The sequence below is a fragment of the Pinus tabuliformis genome, chromosome X, assembly GCF_031772625.1.
Source record: "Pinus tabuliformis cultivar Carrire ecotype Pingquan chromosome X, CPIR1, whole genome shotgun sequence".
Taxonomy (NCBI): domain Eukaryota; kingdom Viridiplantae; phylum Streptophyta; class Pinopsida; order Pinales; family Pinaceae; genus Pinus; species Pinus tabuliformis.
Window position 1 is genome coordinate 1,256,522,908 of NC_142308.1, and position 18,883 is coordinate 1,256,541,790.

At 41.2% G+C, this 18,883-nt stretch overlaps 1 protein-coding gene across 1 annotated transcript in view; it reads left to right on the forward strand.

Moving 5' to 3' along the window:
* The window catches only part of LOC149144551 (deoxyhypusine synthase-like), a 61,404-nt gene extending 44,194 nt beyond the window's left edge, over window positions 1-17,210 (forward strand). The window contains exons 3-5 of the mRNA XM_089447436.1: window positions 11,496-11,601; window positions 16,157-16,392; window positions 16,595-17,210. Coding sequence (XP_089303562.1) covers window positions 11,547-11,601; window positions 16,157-16,392; window positions 16,595-16,687 — 384 coding nt within the window. The 5' untranslated portion in view covers window positions 11,496-11,546 and the 3' untranslated portion in view covers window positions 16,688-17,210. The remainder of the gene's footprint in view (window positions 1-11,495; window positions 11,602-16,156; window positions 16,393-16,594) is intronic.
* The last annotated feature ends 1,673 nt before the right edge of the window (window positions 17,211-18,883 follow it).

The following is an 18,883-nucleotide window of genomic DNA, read 5'->3' on the forward strand; positions in this document are numbered from 1 at the left end:
CTCACTTTCTATTTTTTAATTCACCCCACTTTAATAAAGACCCACTTAGTCATTTATTTCCAAAGTCACTTTTCCTTTCTAATTTTTCATTGACTTTATAAAAGTCACTTTAAAATTAGACTTAATAACTTTATCACTTAAAGTCACTTTTAAATTAGATTTAACTTTATAAAATTATAAAGTCACTTTAGGAGAAAAATTAAATTCTTTTGGACACTTTTCCCTAGGCCAAAGATCAAAACCTAAGGGAACCACCTGTCCTCCGGTACCAAATTTCAACACTCCCTCTTACCAAGGAAGGTGTTCCTCACCACACCCATCTTGTCTCTGAAGTAGACATGCTTGCCCCGTGGTAAGGCTTTGGTAAGGATATCTGCAACCTGCTCATCAGTGGAAATATACTCAAGCTTCACAGCTCCCTTCTGAACATAGTCTCTGATGAAATGATATCTGATCCCGATATGCTTTGACCTGTTATGAAATACTGGATTCTCCGTTAGTTTAATGCAACTCTGATTATCACAGTAAATCACTGAAGGTCTCAACGGCTGACCAAATAAGCCAAACAACATCTTGCGAAGCCAGATAGCCTCACAACTAGCTAGACTGGCTGCCATATACTCTGCTTCCGCTGAACTCAGTGCTACTGACTGCTGCTTCCGGCTAAACCATGACACTACTGCTGAACCCAACCCAAAACAACACCCTGAAGTGCTCTTCCTATCAGAAGCACAACCTGCCCAATCAGAATCAGTGTATCCTGCCAATCTCACTCCATCTCCCTGCCTGTAGTCCAGACCATAATCCACTGTCCCCTGCAAGTACCGCAAAATGTGTTTTGCAGCCACCCAGTGAACCTTCCTAGGCTCACACATAAACTGACTCATCGTGTTGACTGCAAAACAGATATCTGGTCTAGTGTTGACCAAATACATCAAGGAACCAATCAGCTGCCTGTACAATGTGGGATCCACCAACTCGGAATCCGAAGCATGAAGCTTCTTCCAGTTGGTGATCATCGGTGTCGACATGGGTCTACAATCCTCCATGTGGAATCTGCTAAGGATGTCCACAATATACTTCCCCTGCCCCAGGAAAAAATGCCCCTCCTCCTGCCACACCTCCAAACCCAAAAAGTAATGCATCAAGCCGATGTCCTTCATCTCAAACTCCGCCGCAAGATCTCTCTTGCAGTGCTCTATGAGTCTCTCTGCACCTGTAATGATCAAGTCATCCACATACAGCACCAGAATGAGAGGCTCCTCACCAATCACAATAAAGTAAAGGTTCGGATCTGCCTCACTCTTTGTGAAACCCATCCCCTGCAAGTATGCATCTATCCTGGAGTACCAAGCTCTGGGAGCTTGCTTCAGGCCATAAAGGGCCTTCTTCAATCTGCACACATGGGACTCCTTCCCATGCACCTCAAAGCCCTGTGGTTGCTCAATGTACACCTCCTCCTGTATGAAGCCATTGAGAAATGCGGTCTTCACATCCATCTGGTGGATCTTCCAACCCATCTCTGCTGCTATCGATATAATGGAGCGGATCGAAGTATATCGAGCCACGGGAGCGAAGGTCTCCTCGTAATCAACTCCCTCTACCTGGGAGAACCCTCTAGCCACAAACCTCGCTTTGAATTTCTCAATGCTGCCATCTGCAGCATGCTTTACCTTGTAAAGCCATCTGGAAGTAACCACGGATTTGCCCTCAGGCCTTGGCACCACCTCCCAAACATCATTCTTCATGATAGAAGAATACTCCTCCTGCATGGCCTCTCTCCAGACCTGCTGGCTAGCTGCCTCCTCATAGCTAGAAGGCTCAGAGTCAAGGATGCTGGTAACCATCGCCATATAGCAACAAAACCTCTCAGGTGGTCTACTCTCTTTGACCGGCCTCTTCGGCTCAGCAACAGATGTGGCATCTCTCAAGGTGTCCTGAAGCCACTTGGGCTTCCTCTTCCCTGAGCATGCTTCTCCCATAGGAGAATGAAACTCCTCCTCCTCATCACCATCAGTAGCCTGAACTCCTGACTGTCTGTCTGCTGTCCTCCTGCCTGCACCTGAACCTGTAGAAGCTTAGGTACCGTGTGAACTGTCCATTAGTGGACTCCCTAGTGAACTGCTCTGTGAACTGCTCGGAGCACCACCCCTCTGGCTCGGCGAGCCACTGCTCACTGATGGACCTGACATCCTCATAGATGTATCTCCGGATCCTCCTGATCCCTGCCCACTGGATCCCTGCGACTGACTCAACTGCTGCTGAGGGTCTGGCTGATCCAGATACTCTAACTCCCGTGACCTCCTAAAGGCCCTGTTCTCCTCGAACTTCACATCCCGTCTGACAACAACTCTCCTCTGTGCAGGAATGTAAATCCGAAAGGCCTTTGAGGTCTCACTGTAGCCCACAAAGATTCCCTTCTCTGCGGTGGGCTCTAGTTTGGTCCTCTCCTCCTTGGGTATATAGGAGTATGTAATGCATCCAAAGATATGAAGATGACCAAGATCATGTTTCTTCCCAGAGAAAGCCTCCTCAGGAGTCATGTGCCCCAAGGCACGATGCGGACTCCTGTTCTGCAAGTAAACAACTGTGTTGCAGGCCTCTGCCCACAAGAACAATGGCAACCCCTGATCATGTATCATGGCTTTGGCAGCCTCTATGATGGATCTGTTCTTCCTCTCCGCAACTCCGTTCTGCTGGGGGTTGTAAGGAACAGTGAACTCCCTCCTAATGCCTGCCTCCGCACAATAGTCAACAAACTCTCCAAGGGTGTACTCTCCTCCATTGTCCGACCTCAAGGACTTGATCTTTCGACCTGTCTGAGTCTCCACAAGAGCTCTGAACTCCTGAAACCGCTTGAAGACCTCACTCTTGGTCTTCAAAAAATAAATCCAAGTCCTCCTGGAGTGATCATCAATGAATAACACATAGTACTCATATCCACTCAAGGAAACATGAGACATCCGACCGCTCACATCGGAATGAATCAAATCAAGTATCCCCGTCGCTCTGCTGTCACTGCTGGGAAAAGGGGATTTGGCAAACTTGCCCATCGCACAACCTCTGCAAGTATCAAAGTGATCAGTACTGAAATCTGGCACACCTGTAGTGATCTCCCGCAATGTCCTCAAGGCTCCATGATACATGTGTCCCATCCTGCGGTGCCAAATCTCACACAGCTCAGAACTGCTAGCTCTGTTGTCGGTACTACTGCTCAATGCCAAAAGGGGCTGGAATGCAAACTTGTACACCTTTGCATGGCGTACACCTATCACTCTAGCTGAATCAGCTGGAGTGTCCCTGGGATACATCAACACCTGTCCTCCCCTGAACAGTACGTCATATCCTCTGTCCTCCAAAGCTGAGACGGATATGAGGTTCTTCCTCATCCCTGGCACATAAAGAACCTTTGACACCTTCAAGGGAGGTTTGGACTCCCTCTGAAATGTCACTGTCCCCACCCCGACTGCTCTAACAACTCTGTCATCAACGAGTACTACCTCAATATCAGTGCCACTCTCTGAAAGCTCTGAGAAGTACTCCCGGACTCCTGTCATATGACGTGAAGCCCCACTGTCCACATACCAGATACCTGAAGATGCTCCGCTAATTGAGGGAAAAGCATGCTCCCTCTGAACCTGTGTGGCAGGTGATCCTGTACTAGAGGACTCACACGTAGTGAACGCAAACTCTCGGTCAAAACGACCAGCAAAGTCCTCAATCTCTGCTGAAGCTGCCACGTCCTGGTTCTTCCCCTTCTTCTTCTTCTTCTCCGGACACACAACTGCATAGTGTCCCATCTTTTGACAATTCCAACACTTCACCTTGGAATAGTCCTTCTGTGAGTTACCCTGTTTACCTTTACCTTTGCCTTTGCCCCCACCACTGCTTGTGGAAGCCTGCTTCTTCCCTTTGCCTTTCTTGCCTCCTGCCACCAGTGCTACGTCCTCATCCTGCTCAACTGGCTTGGCTGCCCCAAGCTGTCCTTTCCTGATCTCTGTCTGAATACAATCATCCCAAAACCTCTCCCATGTGGGAAGGGTCTCACGTGCACAAACCCCATCAGCAAAGTTCAACCATGAACGGGGGAGGCCATTCATTGCAATACGTACCAACTCAGTGGATGGAATGGCCTCTCCAATCGCTGCCAACTCATCTCTCACATTGGTAATCTTTGTGAGATATCTAGCTGCACTATCATTCCCCATCTTAATGTTCTTCAGCTTCTCCTTCAGGACCATCTTCCGGTTCTCATTGGTACTCTGGTAGAGATTGGACAATGCTGTCCACATCTCATGGGCATTCCTCTTTCCTCTCACATGAGGAATGCAATGGTCTTTGATTCCGTCTAGAATCAGCCTCTTACCCTTATTGTTCTTCTTTTTATACTCAGCCAACTGAGTAACATCAGTGGGCACAACAACAGGGTTCTGTGCGGTATGCACCATGATATCCCAGACTTCTGCCTCCTCAAAGATACTCTGCATTCTCTCCTTCCAAACGCTGTAATTTATATGCCCATCCAGCCTATCCTCCACCCTCAATCCCAATGACATCCTGCTGTCCTAAAACTGAAAAATAGCACTGCTGTAGTAAAGATAAAACTGCTGTTTATGAAAAAATCAGCTTGCTGGAATTTTCTGAGTGAAAAATCAGCCACTGTAATTTTTCCTTTTGCTGTCCCAAACTGCCCTTCAGCACTCAAGCTCTGATACCATGTAAAAATTTCTGTTTTCCCACCCCGGTTTTCAGTTTCACCTTATTTCTCCCATGTAGTTAAATGTCCATTCCCATAACCATACATTTAACAGACTGAAAAAAATAAATATGGCTGAAAACACAAATTCTGGAAATTTTTCAGAATGCTGGAAATTGCAGAAATAAAAATCAGCAATTAAAAACAGCCATTAAAACACATTAAAACACTGATATTTTTGGTCAACTTGACCCTGGAAAAACCCCCTACAACTCTTGGGGAAAACCAGTTTGAGAGCTCTTCTTTATTTCTGAAAATTGCCTTTTTACAGTGAGAATTATTCAGCAAAAATCAGCAAGCAAATTTACAACTTATCTCCTTTCCCGTGCCTCACAGCAATCTGGAAATTACAGCAAACAGGACAGCAATAAATGCTGTACGACCTCCGTTTTGTGTGCAGAAAAATCAGCAAACTGCTCCTCGATGTTTGTGCAAAAATCTGCCTTTCACTATGTGCTGAATCAGCTGTACAAATCTGCTCAACTGCTGCCTTGGAATGTGTGCCAAGCTGCTGTCTCCTTCTCCTTCCTGCTCAGAAATCTCTCTTGCTCTCCTTCTCCCAATCTGCTCATGAAAGAATGAATGACCTTTTCCTCCTTTAATATAACTCCAAGTGACTTTTGGTTGATCTAAGTGACTTTTGGATGATCTCTAAATCCAATGGCTGAAATAGATTTAGGTCAATGGTTGAGATTAAATGCTCATTTAAATCTCACTTTCTATTTTTTAATTCACCCCACTTTAATAAAGACCCACTTAGTCATTTATTTCCAAAGTCACTTTTCCTTTCTAATTTTTCATTGACTTTATAAAAGTCACTTTAAAATTAGACTTAATAACTTTATCACTTAAAGTCACTTTTAAATTAGATTTAACTTTATAAAATTATAAAGTCACTTTAGGAGAAAAATTAAATTCTTTTGGACACTTTTCCCTAGGCCAAAGATCAAAGCCTAAGGGAACCACCTGTCCTCCGGTACTAAATTTCAACAAAAATTGGGGTTCCAATAATCCATCAACTCACTCCAAACCTGCACATCGAATTTACAATTTAATATGAGATGTGTGGCACATTCCACATTCTCTTTGCACAGGGGACACCTGGACGGGCCATGAAATCCACGTTTCTGCAATTTATCATTAGTGAGGATTTTCCTGTGTTATAAACGCCAACAGAACATGTCAATTTCGGGCAGAGAGGAGAGGCGCCAGACCGCATTCCAAGGAGCAGGGTCAGGAGGGACATGCGGTCTCAAAGAGAGTTTTGCGTAGCCTTGAGCTACGGTATAACCTGTTGACAGCAAACCCCAGCCACGCGAGTCTCTTCTGCGCACATGCATGGGAGCAATACCGTTCAACATAGCACGAAGGCAACTGCATTCTTGAAGAAGCTCCGGAGGCAAATCTATAAAATTCCAACTTGCCCAGTGCGTCCCAGCCCACGCGGATATATCCCATAGAGTGGATTTTCCTAAAGCTGTCAACCAGCAACGCAGCACATTCAAGGAGGAGCATTCACCAATCGGATCTCGGTCCATGATGCGATCAGTCCAAATATTTATATTCCTCCCATTTCCAGGAATCCAGTAAGCATTGGAGCGGATCAGGGGGGCGACTTTGGAGCAGAGCCTTACAAAGGGAGAGACGCCTTGGGGGAGAGGCCCATCCAGGCATCTAACTCTCTTGCCTTTGAAATATTTCCTCCATAGCGCTAATTGGGCCCAGCCAGGCTTGGGCGCAATAATTTTCCAGAGAAGTTTGGCTCCCATGGCAATGTTTTGAAGGGAAAGGTTCTTGAAGATTAAACCCCCCTCCATTAGAGGCTTGGAGATAGTCTCCCTGTTAACAAGAGGGATTTTCCTCTCGTTTTGTTTGCCTCCCTTCCAAAAGAAATTGCATATGTGCTGGTCCATTTTCTGAAGAATGCTAATTGGAGCAAGGAGTACTGAGAACTGAAATAAGGGGAGACTGCAGAGCACAACTTTGATGAGAACTGACTTGCCTGCAATATTAAGCCAGGTGAATCCCCTTGCCTGGAGTTTGTTCTTGAATTTTTCCACTTGGGGGAGCCAGTCCCTGCTGTAGGCCCGCTTGAGGAAGACAGGGAGCCCAAGATATTTAAAAGAAGTCCAAGTTGAAGAGGCTGCGAATCCAAAACATTTGGCAATGGAACTAAGCAAGTTGGGCGTAGTATTCCAACAGTAAATGTGGCATTTCCCCTTGTTGAGACTACTTCCCGACGCCATACAAAACTCATCAAGAGCTTCTTTAAATCTGTTGGCCGAGTGGATCGATGCAATCCCCAACAACAAAGTATCGTATGCAAAAAGGGCATGATTGATGCTTTTGACTCCTCTTGCAATGCAAAGCCTTGAGATCTCCTGCTCTTGCATTTTCTTGTTTAGATGGAAACTGAGAACGGAGGCTTGGAGGACAAACATAAGAGGAAAAAGAGGACAACCCTGCGTTAGTCCTCTTGAGGCTGTGAAAAAACCAGCAGCTCTACCATTTACAAGGGGAGCAATCCATGGCTCCGAGATGCAGGCCCGGATCCAGTTTATAAAATTCTCCCCAAGTCCAAACTTTTGCAGAACATTCAAGAGAAAAATGTGCCTAACACGATCAAAAGCATTTGCCAAGTCCAGTTTGATAGCCATACCTTTTTCCTTGCGTTGCTGGCTTGAAAGGATTGCCTCTTGAACTAATATGAAGTTGTCCACTAGCTGTCTATCGTGAATAAAGCTCCCTTGGTTCTCTGGAATGATTTTGGGAAGAAGATATTTCAGCCTGTTAGTTATTACTTTGGTGATCAACTTGTGACCAGTGTTGCAAAGAGAGATGGGACGAAATTTGTTGAAGGAGCTGGCGCCTTTCTCCTTGCGGATGAGTGCAAGGAACGCAAAGTTTGTACTACCTCCAATTTTTTGACAGGCTTGGGGTTTTTGGACCATTTTATAGAGATCTTTTTCCATAATATGCCAGCAGGATTGAAGAAATCTGGCAGAGAATCCATCCGGTCCTGGGGCTTTGTCTGGGTCCATGGCAAAGAGAGCATTCTTGACCTCAGCCTTGGTGACTTTAGCTTCTAGCTGGTGGTTCATCTCAGTAGAGATTGAAGGGGGAACCTAGTCCAGAAGACAAGAATTCTGAACCAGATTCACATCCTCACTATACAAATTTTTGAAATGTAGAAATGCTGCTCGTTTGATGCTTGCAAAGTCCTTGTGATTGGTAGTATCTCCCTTGATTTTAGCAATGGAATTGAAGCATTTTCTGGCTTGAGCTTGCTTGTGAAAGAAAGAAGAATTTTTGTCTCCCGCTTTGAGCCAAAGGCAGCGAGACTTAATCCTCCAAAATTCTTCTTCAGCCAGGCAGGCTTTATGAAAGTGCTGTTGGAGTTGGACCTCCTTTTCGAGGATTTCTCTGGTTACATATGCCTCTTCTGAAAGCAAATGATGTGCATCTAGCTGATTTTGGAGATTTTTCCTTTCAGTCACTGGATTAGGAAGGGTTTTGGCCTAGCACATTAGAGCAGATTTTGTTCTTCTGAGCTTTTCTTCCCACACATAGAATGGTGATCCATTGACTGGCTGAGACCAACTTTCCTTGGCTATCTGCCAAAAATTGGGTTCCTTGACCCAGAGGGGGCTAAACCTGAAGGGGATGGGGCCAAGATCGAGATGGGCCCAGAGTTCAAGCTTGATAGGATTGTGATCAGATATGTTGGAAGAAAGGATTTGCATACTAGTGTCTAATCCAAGCAAAAGAAAGGAACTTTGGACAAAAAATCTATCCAGCCTTGCTGCAATGTGTCTAGGGCCTACTCTTTTATTTGACCAAGTATACTTACCAGAAGAGGGCTTGATGTCTAGCAGGTCCCAATCTTGCAGGAGATCCTCTGCCCATTCCCTTGCCAGATCTCGCACAATGCAACCTCCTCGCTTTTTTGAGGTGTGCAACGTGAGATTTAGATCACTTGCAATAATGATGTTGTCTAGGTTCCCAAGGTCTGCTTGGCTTCTTATTGAGTCCCAACAGGCCTTTTTTTCTCCAGCATTGACCGACACATAAACATTGAAGAGACAAAAAGATTCTTTAGTAACGAGATGTTGCATTTTTAGCAGCAGCCAGTGAGTATTTGAAGTCTCAGATACTAACGAAAACTTACTATCATTCCAAAGAGTGCCCAACCCTCCAGAGGCTCCTCGGGCTGAGACAGCTTTTGCTTTACTTTTACTCCAGAGTTTTTTGCTTGTTTGGAGGAAGTCTGAGTCCTCCATCTTGGTCTCCTGGATAAGGAATATGTCCGGGGCTTCTATTCTTATTAAGTTTCTTATGGCCTCTTCCTTGATTTTGCTCCCCATACCCCTACAATTCCAGGAGACTATTTTCATTATTTACCTTTGTTCTGCTGGGCTCCCTTGGAGCCTTGAGACTGGTTTCTCGCCATCTTCGGCTTTTTTGCTAACAACTTCTCCAGAGTTGGTTGGCTGCCCTGTAACTTATCCTTGTACGTTTCCTGCTCTCTTTTCTCCCGATCTGTTTTGCGGCCTCTTGTGGATCTCCTTACAGAGGCTTGGGAGTCACCTATTTCTCCTTCCTCCTCCGAGTCTTCCGACTCTTAGTCCTCTTCCTCGATTTCGACAGGGATTCCTTTTGAGCTTTCTACAACACTTGCATCCTTGGAAAAGATAGATAGGTTACCTTTATCTGGAGACACTGTCTTTTGGTCCACGACCTCCTGGGTGTCCTCTAGCTGTGAACTTAGAGGATCAAACTTATTTTCTGAAACAGGCTTAGGTGGGATTTGCTGAGCAGAGGCCTGGTGAGGACCTTTGCCATTAGGGCCTCCCAGCTTTTGTGTCTTGTGAGAAGTTTTGGAGCGCTTGACTTGATTCCAGCCATCCTCCTTCCCCTGCACAACCTCGTTGTTGGACGGGCAGCCTCTGGCGAAGTGGCCATAGACATGGCATTTCCGGCATTTGAAGGGTAGCTACTCATAGTCCAGTTTTTGCACATGCGTCCAGCTTCCGACATTGATTTTGATAGCCTCTAGCAGCCCCACCTCCAGATCTACTTCTACGCAGATTCTGGCGCAGTCATATTGGTCCTTATTGTTTGCTCGATCTATGAATTTCCCAAGGGCATTTCCAATGTGCATCAAAGAGTCCCAATTCCAGCAATGAACTGGGAGATTTGGGAGCCTAACTCACACTGGGACTGCTTTGGGCACGTCCACTGTTGAATTAAAGTCCGAAGTCCATTTATTTAGGTACAAACCCTGAGGGCCCATGAAGTAGGGGCCGTTTTGGAAGATCAGATCTTTGTCATCCTTTGAAGAGAATTCGAAGAGGAAGAATCCTCTCCCCAGAAAATAACTTTCTTTGCTCAACGACGCCCAGTTTCTGTTGACCCAACTCTCAGTGGTTTTGGGGGATGGCCATAGCCCAGTGAATTGGCCGATGAGAGCTCACTCGGCCAAAGATAATGCAACCTGGATCGGGGTTTTTGGGGGAAGGGAGGTCTCAGGTATATCATCCAATTTTTTGACGAATTTTGCAGCTTCTGAATTCTTCTTCTTTGGAAGCCTTGCCAAGAGTCGATTAAAGGCCTCAACAGACGAGGGCGGCGGAGGAGGAGGGGGAGGCGCCTGGGGACCTGTCACAAGCACAGACGCAGTAGCAGGCAGCCCCAGCGCGGCTCGCAAAAATTGCATTAAATTTATATAAGAGTTGTATAATTAAATATTTAATATTATATTAAAATCATATAATTAAACATTTAGTTAATTAATTGTAAGTTAGTTTTTATTCATATTTAATCAAAGGGGTTAATATTAAATCTATATATAATTAAAAATCTAATTGTAAGTTAGCATTGTTATAGTTATTACCATAACAACTAAATGTTGTTAAATCTATTAATCGATCTTATTAATAAAGCTATTAAAATAAATATAAACTTAAGCCTTATCTAATTAAATATATTAATAAAATATAATAAGAATAATTCCTAAAAGGATAACTCAATAAGTTAGTGGAATAAGGGACCAAAGATAAAAATTAATTAAATCAATGGGGAGAAAGTAAGAAGTTTGTTTTAAAGTAGGTTAGTTAATAGTTCTCATCTTAAAACCTTGAAATTTTTAAAACATTTATTTTACTCTCTCACTATATTTTCAACTTGTCATCTTGAGCTTAGTGTAACAACAAATTTGGTCAAAATTTTATATTTCATAACATAATACATGCACATAGAGCTTTTTATTAGGTTTCCTATTCTTAATTTTTCTTACTAGATATGTGAAATGACCTAGATTTGGGGTTCTTGTTTTTCAGTTTGTCACTTGTTCAATCCCATGGGGAAAACACAAGTTCTAAAGAAATATTACATAGGGTCCAATTCAAACCTTGGATTTTTGAACATCCATTCTCTACCATGTGGAGTTTCCGTTAAGAATAGTGTAACTGTTTGCTGATACCATTACATTGTTATTTTGTTGGTTAAGACTTAGATGCACCAGTTCAAAATAAAAGAGTGTTGTATAGTTGTAATGGAGTGAGTTATCATAGAATAATCTTGCAAATGATTTAGAGTAGATTTTTTGAAAGGACATACTGGAAATATAAGGAATCAGAAGAAATGATTTAAAGGTAGCATGCAGGGCATTGTGATAATATAGTTGTCTGTATTAAAAGAAAAAGCAGTACTCATTCTTGTTTTTCTTTTGCTCTTCCAGAATGGCATTCCGGTATTTTGTCCAGGTTTAACTGATGGTTCCTTGGGAGATATGCTCTACTTTCACTCCTTTCGCAGTCCAGGGCTTCTTGTTGACATTGTCCAAGGTAAAATACTGCTATAAAGGTGCTTCATGTAAAGTCAACTTCCTATTAGACATTGCCCAAGGTAGTTTGGCACACAATTTGTCAATTAGTGTCACGGTTTAACGGGAATATAAGTCTAATGTGAACAGTTGTTGAAACTAATGGGAAATTGATCTTTAGGAGTTTGTTTAAACTTTTGTTATGATTAATTTCATATATGGGTGCATATACACAATAACACAATAATATGGAGAATATAATAGATGTCACATATATTTATAAAGCTTTGGTCCCCACAATTTCATGTACCACCTGTTTGTTTAAAGACGTGTCATAATATCAATATGCAACACACTAATTTCCTTTACTGAGTCGAGAAGATGGAAAATTAGGAAGGAGAGGCATTTCTCATCTCCTTCCACCTGTTTGATATTCGTCTCAAACCCTAGGGTTTCACTTTCCAGATGCAAGAAACTACTGAATAGTGGTTGGAGATGACGAGGAGGTTCTTGGGCAGGGGTAGAGTGGAGAGTGGAGGTGGCTCTAGTGGATAGCTTGGTCGGTTTGTGTGTGGTGGCCTATGGTTTGGCTGGTGACTCTTTGCATGGTTCCTTTGCTATGTTCCTTTCTTATGTGTTTTCCATTGTGTGGATGCATAGTGTGGTCTCCTTGTATTTGTTGCGTTGTGCGATGGGTGTTGATTATGGATGGCAAGGGTTCATGGTGGCCTATTTTGGCGTAGGTGTTTACTTGTGGTGGTGTTTTGTTTGAGTGCTTGTATGTATGGTTGTTGAAGCCATGGCCTATGAATCCAAATGTTTGGAGCTTGCATTGTCCACTTGCATGTTATATAGAGGATTTGTTTTAGACTTGAGTTGTTTGGATAGCCCTGGTCAGGTCAGATCTACTGTTGGGGTTGGATCTACGTGGGGGGAGTTTTCATGAATTATGGTGGCTTGAGTTGCTGCCTAGCTTGGCATGTGGTTGTCTTCTCACCATGCTCTTGGTTTCGTTGCATTGTATGGTGATGAGGGTTCAATAGGTGAAGTTTTTGGTTTTATGTTTAATGTAACCATGGGAGTGTATCCTCTCTACGCAACTTGTCAGTAGTCTATGGGGGATAGGCTAGGTTCATTGCTTGAACTTGGTCTTGAGCTCATGGATATTTGCATATGTTACATGTTTTTTGTATACAGCTTTGTTCTTTTTCCCTATTGATAGAAGCTAAAAAAATATTTTAATCAAAAAATATATAGCACCCCTAGGTTGGTTAAGGTGGTTAAACCATCTAACCCCTAAGTTACCATTATATTAGAACATTAGCCACATTAGGTACATGTCACTTAACATATTAAGTGACGAACATATAACACTCATTATATTAAATATGGATGTTATATTCTAATACCATACTAACATGAACAATACATTTATGACATATTATTTACCCCTCTAACACAGGACTCTAATCTTTTTTACAACTCCAGTCTTTTACAAAAGTGAAAATATTGGTCGACTATCATCATTAAATCACTTGGCTAACTAGTTGTAGTCCATATCTGTTGTCTAGACTCTAGAAGAAAAACTTCAATATGTTCTTTATCTCCAACCACTTATCTAAAACCTCAGATTGTCATCATTACTCTTGAAGGGAGAACCATTGCTGTTGCTTGTTGATGTAGTAGCATCACGGAGCAAATGAAGGTACTCCTTAGAATTGTGTAGAATGAGAATGAGAATGCATAAGAGTGAAGATGTATTAATGATGCTGGTGACATGGCAGTGGAAGAGAAAAAGGAAATTAGATGCTATAAAGGTTAGAATGTAGCGATATTGAGAGTAGGCTTATATGATGGGAAGATGAACAATTATAGCAGTTGAAATATCTGGTTGAGAGGTTGAAGGGCAACTGATGTTGTTGAGGATGGTTACAGTCGAGGGAGAACAAATGCAAGTGATCGAGGAGGGAAAGTGGAGAGCTTCAAAGAGAAGAAAACAAGCAAATGCTAACATGGCCTTCAGTCCAGTAACATAATTAAGTATACGATTTAATCATTAATGACAAGGTTGAGTGCCTTATTGTAAACATATTCTATAGGATTGATAAGAGGGAAGATTGATTTCGAGGTTTCCACTTAAAAACCTTGTGTTTATGTGCGTCGAATGCTTTTCATGTATTTGTAGTTGTTGCATTTCTATTTCCTAAGTAGTTGATTGAATGCTGTAGTGTAGACTGCTTGAATTTGACTGGTAGGGGAAACTCTTCTCTCTGCATCAAGTAATATCAACTCTAGTAACAACATTGGGTGTGAAGGAGATAACATTCATAAACAAAGACCAAGAGGACACAACATGAGAAGAAGATAAAGGTAAAGAAACCTGTAAAGATTCAAGAAAGTAGAATAAGATCATGAATGAAGATTAAAATGTTGGAGATGAAGTTGCACGCAGGGGAATGATGAAGTGGAACCCTTGAAAGAGGTTGAGGCTACTAGAGAAATGAAAGGGAAATAAGATGTCTACTTAAAGAGAAGCGAAGATAACGCTACACAAAAGATTGCTAGAAGACAATCACTTCAATCACAGAAGATTGCTAGAAGAGTCAGAAGGAAGAATAGTGAGATGCCTGTCCCCTGCCCATTTCAATCACTCCCTCATTCTTCTTTGATAGACCATCCTAGTCCACAGGTTGTATCGCAGTCTTCCCTCTCCCTTGTAGCTCAGATATCTCAGCTATATATATATATATATATAATACAAATCTTTAAGTTATATTATATCTAATTCCTATTTTAATCATATATGCTCTAGTCATATAGAATATATCTTACATGAATTATTATTAAATATATTAGAATTTAAAATGTATTGGAAAATTATAAGGAATTAAATAATATACAAATAAAACATATCTATTTATTATGTATAAATAAATGTTATATTATACAATATTAATGATTATTAGTTTATATACAAATAAAAAATTTCTATTTATTATATATATATATATTTATTTATTTATATAAATCGTGTAGACAAAGTGGCCAAAGAAACCTAACCTATTATGTATTCAAATTTCATATGATATAAACCTAAGAAAACAAATAAGGCCAAAATATGGATTTGAATGTAGAGCAGCTAGATGCGTCCATTGATTTGTTTATGACGCAGCCCTCCCTTTGTTCACCTTTTGGGCTCGAAATCCTGCACAAACCAATGTACGAAAACAAGGAGTGCAAGATACTATGTTAACTGCCAACTACGTATATCTGCCTCTTTATACCTTTGCGAGTAGATTTGGTCTTAACCATACCACAAGAACTACTCTGCATATTATTCTCCTCGTGAACTTTGCAATGGAAGTTAGGGTTTTGATTAAGTCCATGACAGCTCATGGACTAATTTCTCACCAGAAATCTCCTCTTGCCGTCCAGAGAAAATTGAAGGCCACTGACTTAGAGTCAAATACTTGATTTCTCTTTAATATTTTTGCACTAGGAAAGTGCATAGAAGTTCCCAGACGTAGGAAACTTGAAGGGAATTGTGTTTGGAATGCAAGGTAATGGAAAGACTTCCAAAAAGTTTCGTACCTCTGGTACTGTTCTTTTTCATTTGGAGTGTCTTGGACCCACTTCGAAGCTCGTGGATGTTGGTAAGCCTTAGGTACAAGCTCTCCAATTCCAGCAAGCAGTAACCACGCAAATATAAATAACATGTTATCACAGCAGGAAGATAGGGTATCCGTGAATCTGTGAAGTAGAAGACTCCCTTTCACACTCATTTTCCAAATGCATATGAATTCTTATCAAGGTTACTTGGTAGAAAAGCCGAAGGAATAGAAAGAGAATGGCCACGGAAAACCTATGGAAGAGCCAAGGCTGGAGAAGGTTGCCACTGCCACTTGTAGTTCGAGTGAAGGTGCTGCCACAAAATGCCACTACAGAAACTGCCTTAGGAAAGTTGTACAATATCATATTGTCCATATTGCCTTTTGTTTTAACATAATCATCATTAACAAGAAATACGAGGAAGAAAAATTGCTGTCGAGACAGTTCTCTATTTCATAGAGCCTTCGTGGATCTTATTGCAAATTGAAAATACTTAAGTTTCCTAAAAGCTAAACCGTGTTTTGCTTATGCCCAGCAGCCAATAGTAGAATGTCAGTAAGCCCTTTTTAAATCGCTTAAGCTTTTTCAGAATTGGCAAGGGCCGTGCATAATACTATATAGTATAGCTTGTTATGCTTACAAGCTTGAATCAACTACAAATTTTTATGGTGAATATATATATTACTGCTGTCCCCAACCTGCCATCCGTTGAAAATTTTGAGGGTGCACTCTAGCTGTCCTGGGGATGTGCCTCCTGGTCCCTACCATTCCCCTGATCTGAAAACCAGTGCAGCATAGGATAACATTAATCACACGTAACATGTCACTGAACATGTTAAGCAACTTACATGTAACACTCAATATGTTAGATTTTCATGTTATATTCTAATGTCTTATCTGTTTATATAATCTCATTGCTGTCAGCATGTGTGAAATGTTACTAATGTAATTTGTGTAAATGATTGCAGACATTAGAGCTATAAATGGTGAAGCTGTTCATGCCAGCCCCCAGAAGACAGGCATGATAATTCTAGGAGGGGGTATGCCCAAGCACCACATTTGCAATGCTAATATGATGCGGAATGGTGCTGACTATGCTGTTTACATTAACACTGCGCAAGAATTTGATGGCAGTGATTCTGGAGCACTACCAGATGAAGCTGTTTCCTGGGGTAAAATCAGGGGATCTGCTACTCCTGTCAAGGTATCTTTTTGAGTAGCGTTTTGTTTAAAAATATGTATTTGATTCTTTTCATAAGATGAATCCTCTGTTGGCATTAAAAGAGCAGAATTGCTGTGAGTGATACTAATTCATTCTTCTGCAAATCCTTAGAAGCGGGGTAGCAGTCACTTTGACATTAAAATCATCTATAAACATCTTATGCTATTATATTGACGTGGAACAGGTTCATTGTGATGCAACAATCGCTTTTCCTTTGCTAGTATCTCAAACGTTTGCAAAAAAGCTAAATGACAAGTGCCAAGGGAGTACTCACTAAAAGCAAGGATATTGTTATGCCCATTCTAAGGTTAATTTCTTGTGCTATATTGGAGTCCTTGCATCCCTAATATTCAGGGTCTTTGAAAAATATCCCTTGGATTTACTTATTCAACCAAGTAGGAGTGATATTTCTCTTTACATGGTTTTGTTTTATACCAAAAGAGCATATTTAGTATGCCTCTTTAGGTACATGTCTATCTTTGTTTACCTTCATATGAGTACTTGGTTTTGGAATGCTTGTGATATACTACGGAATTCACACCCTGTTAAAAGTTGAAACATATCTTGAAGTGTTTAGCAGAGGCCTATTTTAGTCTCTCAGGCTTTGATATAAAATGCGTATGTGGTTCTTTGACTGAGCATTTGCTGTGGGGATTTAACTTTTATTTTATACACCAAGGAGCTAATATACTCAGTATGCTCCTGTATTTGAAGTCTTACACAGTTTGGTTCTACTTAGACTACTCCTGGAGATTTTTTTTTAAATAATATTTTCTAACATTATTGGTTTGTTCGCATTATTTTTGGTGTTTTAAGGTGATATTTTAAGAAAATGTCTGGATGGTTATATTTTTCTTTCGTAGAAATTTTGTCAGAGATGCCTTTTCCCTCTTTTTGCAGGCTAAATATGTTTTTATCTGTGGTGCTCTCTCTGTTTTCAAGATGTCAATAATAATCAGTGTTGATAATATCGGTATCGGGAAAATATCGGCGAGGGTCCAGAAAATATCTTATCGGCAATATCGGCGAAAATATCGGCAAAATATCGGCAAATATCGGCAAGCATAAAAAATGCATAATATATTCATTTTTTTTCAGATTTTAAACATATAAAGCAATAACAACATGAAATAAACACATTGGCACATAAATATGAAGAAAACACTAATATATATGATGTCAAATAGAAATGATACATCAAAGGCGATACCAAATCCTACTGATCCCTAATAATGTCCATTCAAGGACTCAAATGTGGAGAACCAATACAAAATAACATCACATATATAAAAGTATCTCATCATCATGACTTATATGTAGCATAACAAATAAAAATAGCAACTATCTATCTGAAATCACTGCCCTATCCCCCTTTTACGGGAAAACATGATGGGTTGTTTGCCAGGCTTGCCCCTAGTAATAGGAGGCCCTGACCCTGCCTCTGCACCTAATGTCAAATAATGAGTGCTAGGTATGGGGCTATGCTCTCCTATATCTATAGCAGATGGTGTTGATGCCGATGCTCCCGTAGTGTCCTCCTCCTCCTCCTGCTCCTCTGAGTGTTGCTGCTCCTCTGACTCCGAGTCCTCCTCTTGCTACCCCTGCTCTAATGGATCAACTGCCACTGGCTCTAACCATGAAGGTGACTCCTCCAAGAGGGGCTCCTCAGACTCCACCCTCCATGGAGACAATACATCAATATTTTCTAAGCTAAGTCACATGACACGAGGACACGAGACACGGAGGACACGTAAATACAAGTATTCAATATGAAACACAACGACCTGGAAACAAGACACGGGGGACACATTATATATATATATATATATACCGAAATATAGTTTTTTATCCATATTAAATTGCAGGTTGCAGCCTATCTAATCAAATTAAAATATAATTACTTCTCAAAGTTCATAGTTCACTTTAAAAAATAAATAGAATCAAAATTTACTATTTAGAAATTAGAATGTGATATGCTTGGTCTTGATTCTTGAATATTCAATGTTCATTGTTCATGTACAACTTACAAGCACATAAGAAAATAACTAAAATCTAATCCTATTGATTTCCTCTACCCCTCTTGCGAGAAAATGCCACAGCTTTCCCTTTCCCTCTAGATGTAGATGTTGGTGTTGGTGGAGTTGGCAGTGGAGTTTTCTATGCTCTAGAAGCTGAAGAACTAGAAGTAGGAGCTACAGGAGGTAGACCACGTCCTCTACTGGTGGCAGGGGTAGCCTGGGCAAGTGGTGTCACCTGGAAACATTACAAACTCCCAATCCTGAAATCCTAAAAAATTGACAAGTCTGCTGCATTTTGAATGAAATCTAAAATTCTACTTTCTCCATATGAAATCCAATGAGGCCGGAACCACTCTCAAACATCCTGAGTCATTTCATGGTAATGTTAAAAATTTAAGTAAAAGGATGAAAATGAAAATTAAGGAGAATGTCACTTTTACTTTAAGAATTTAACA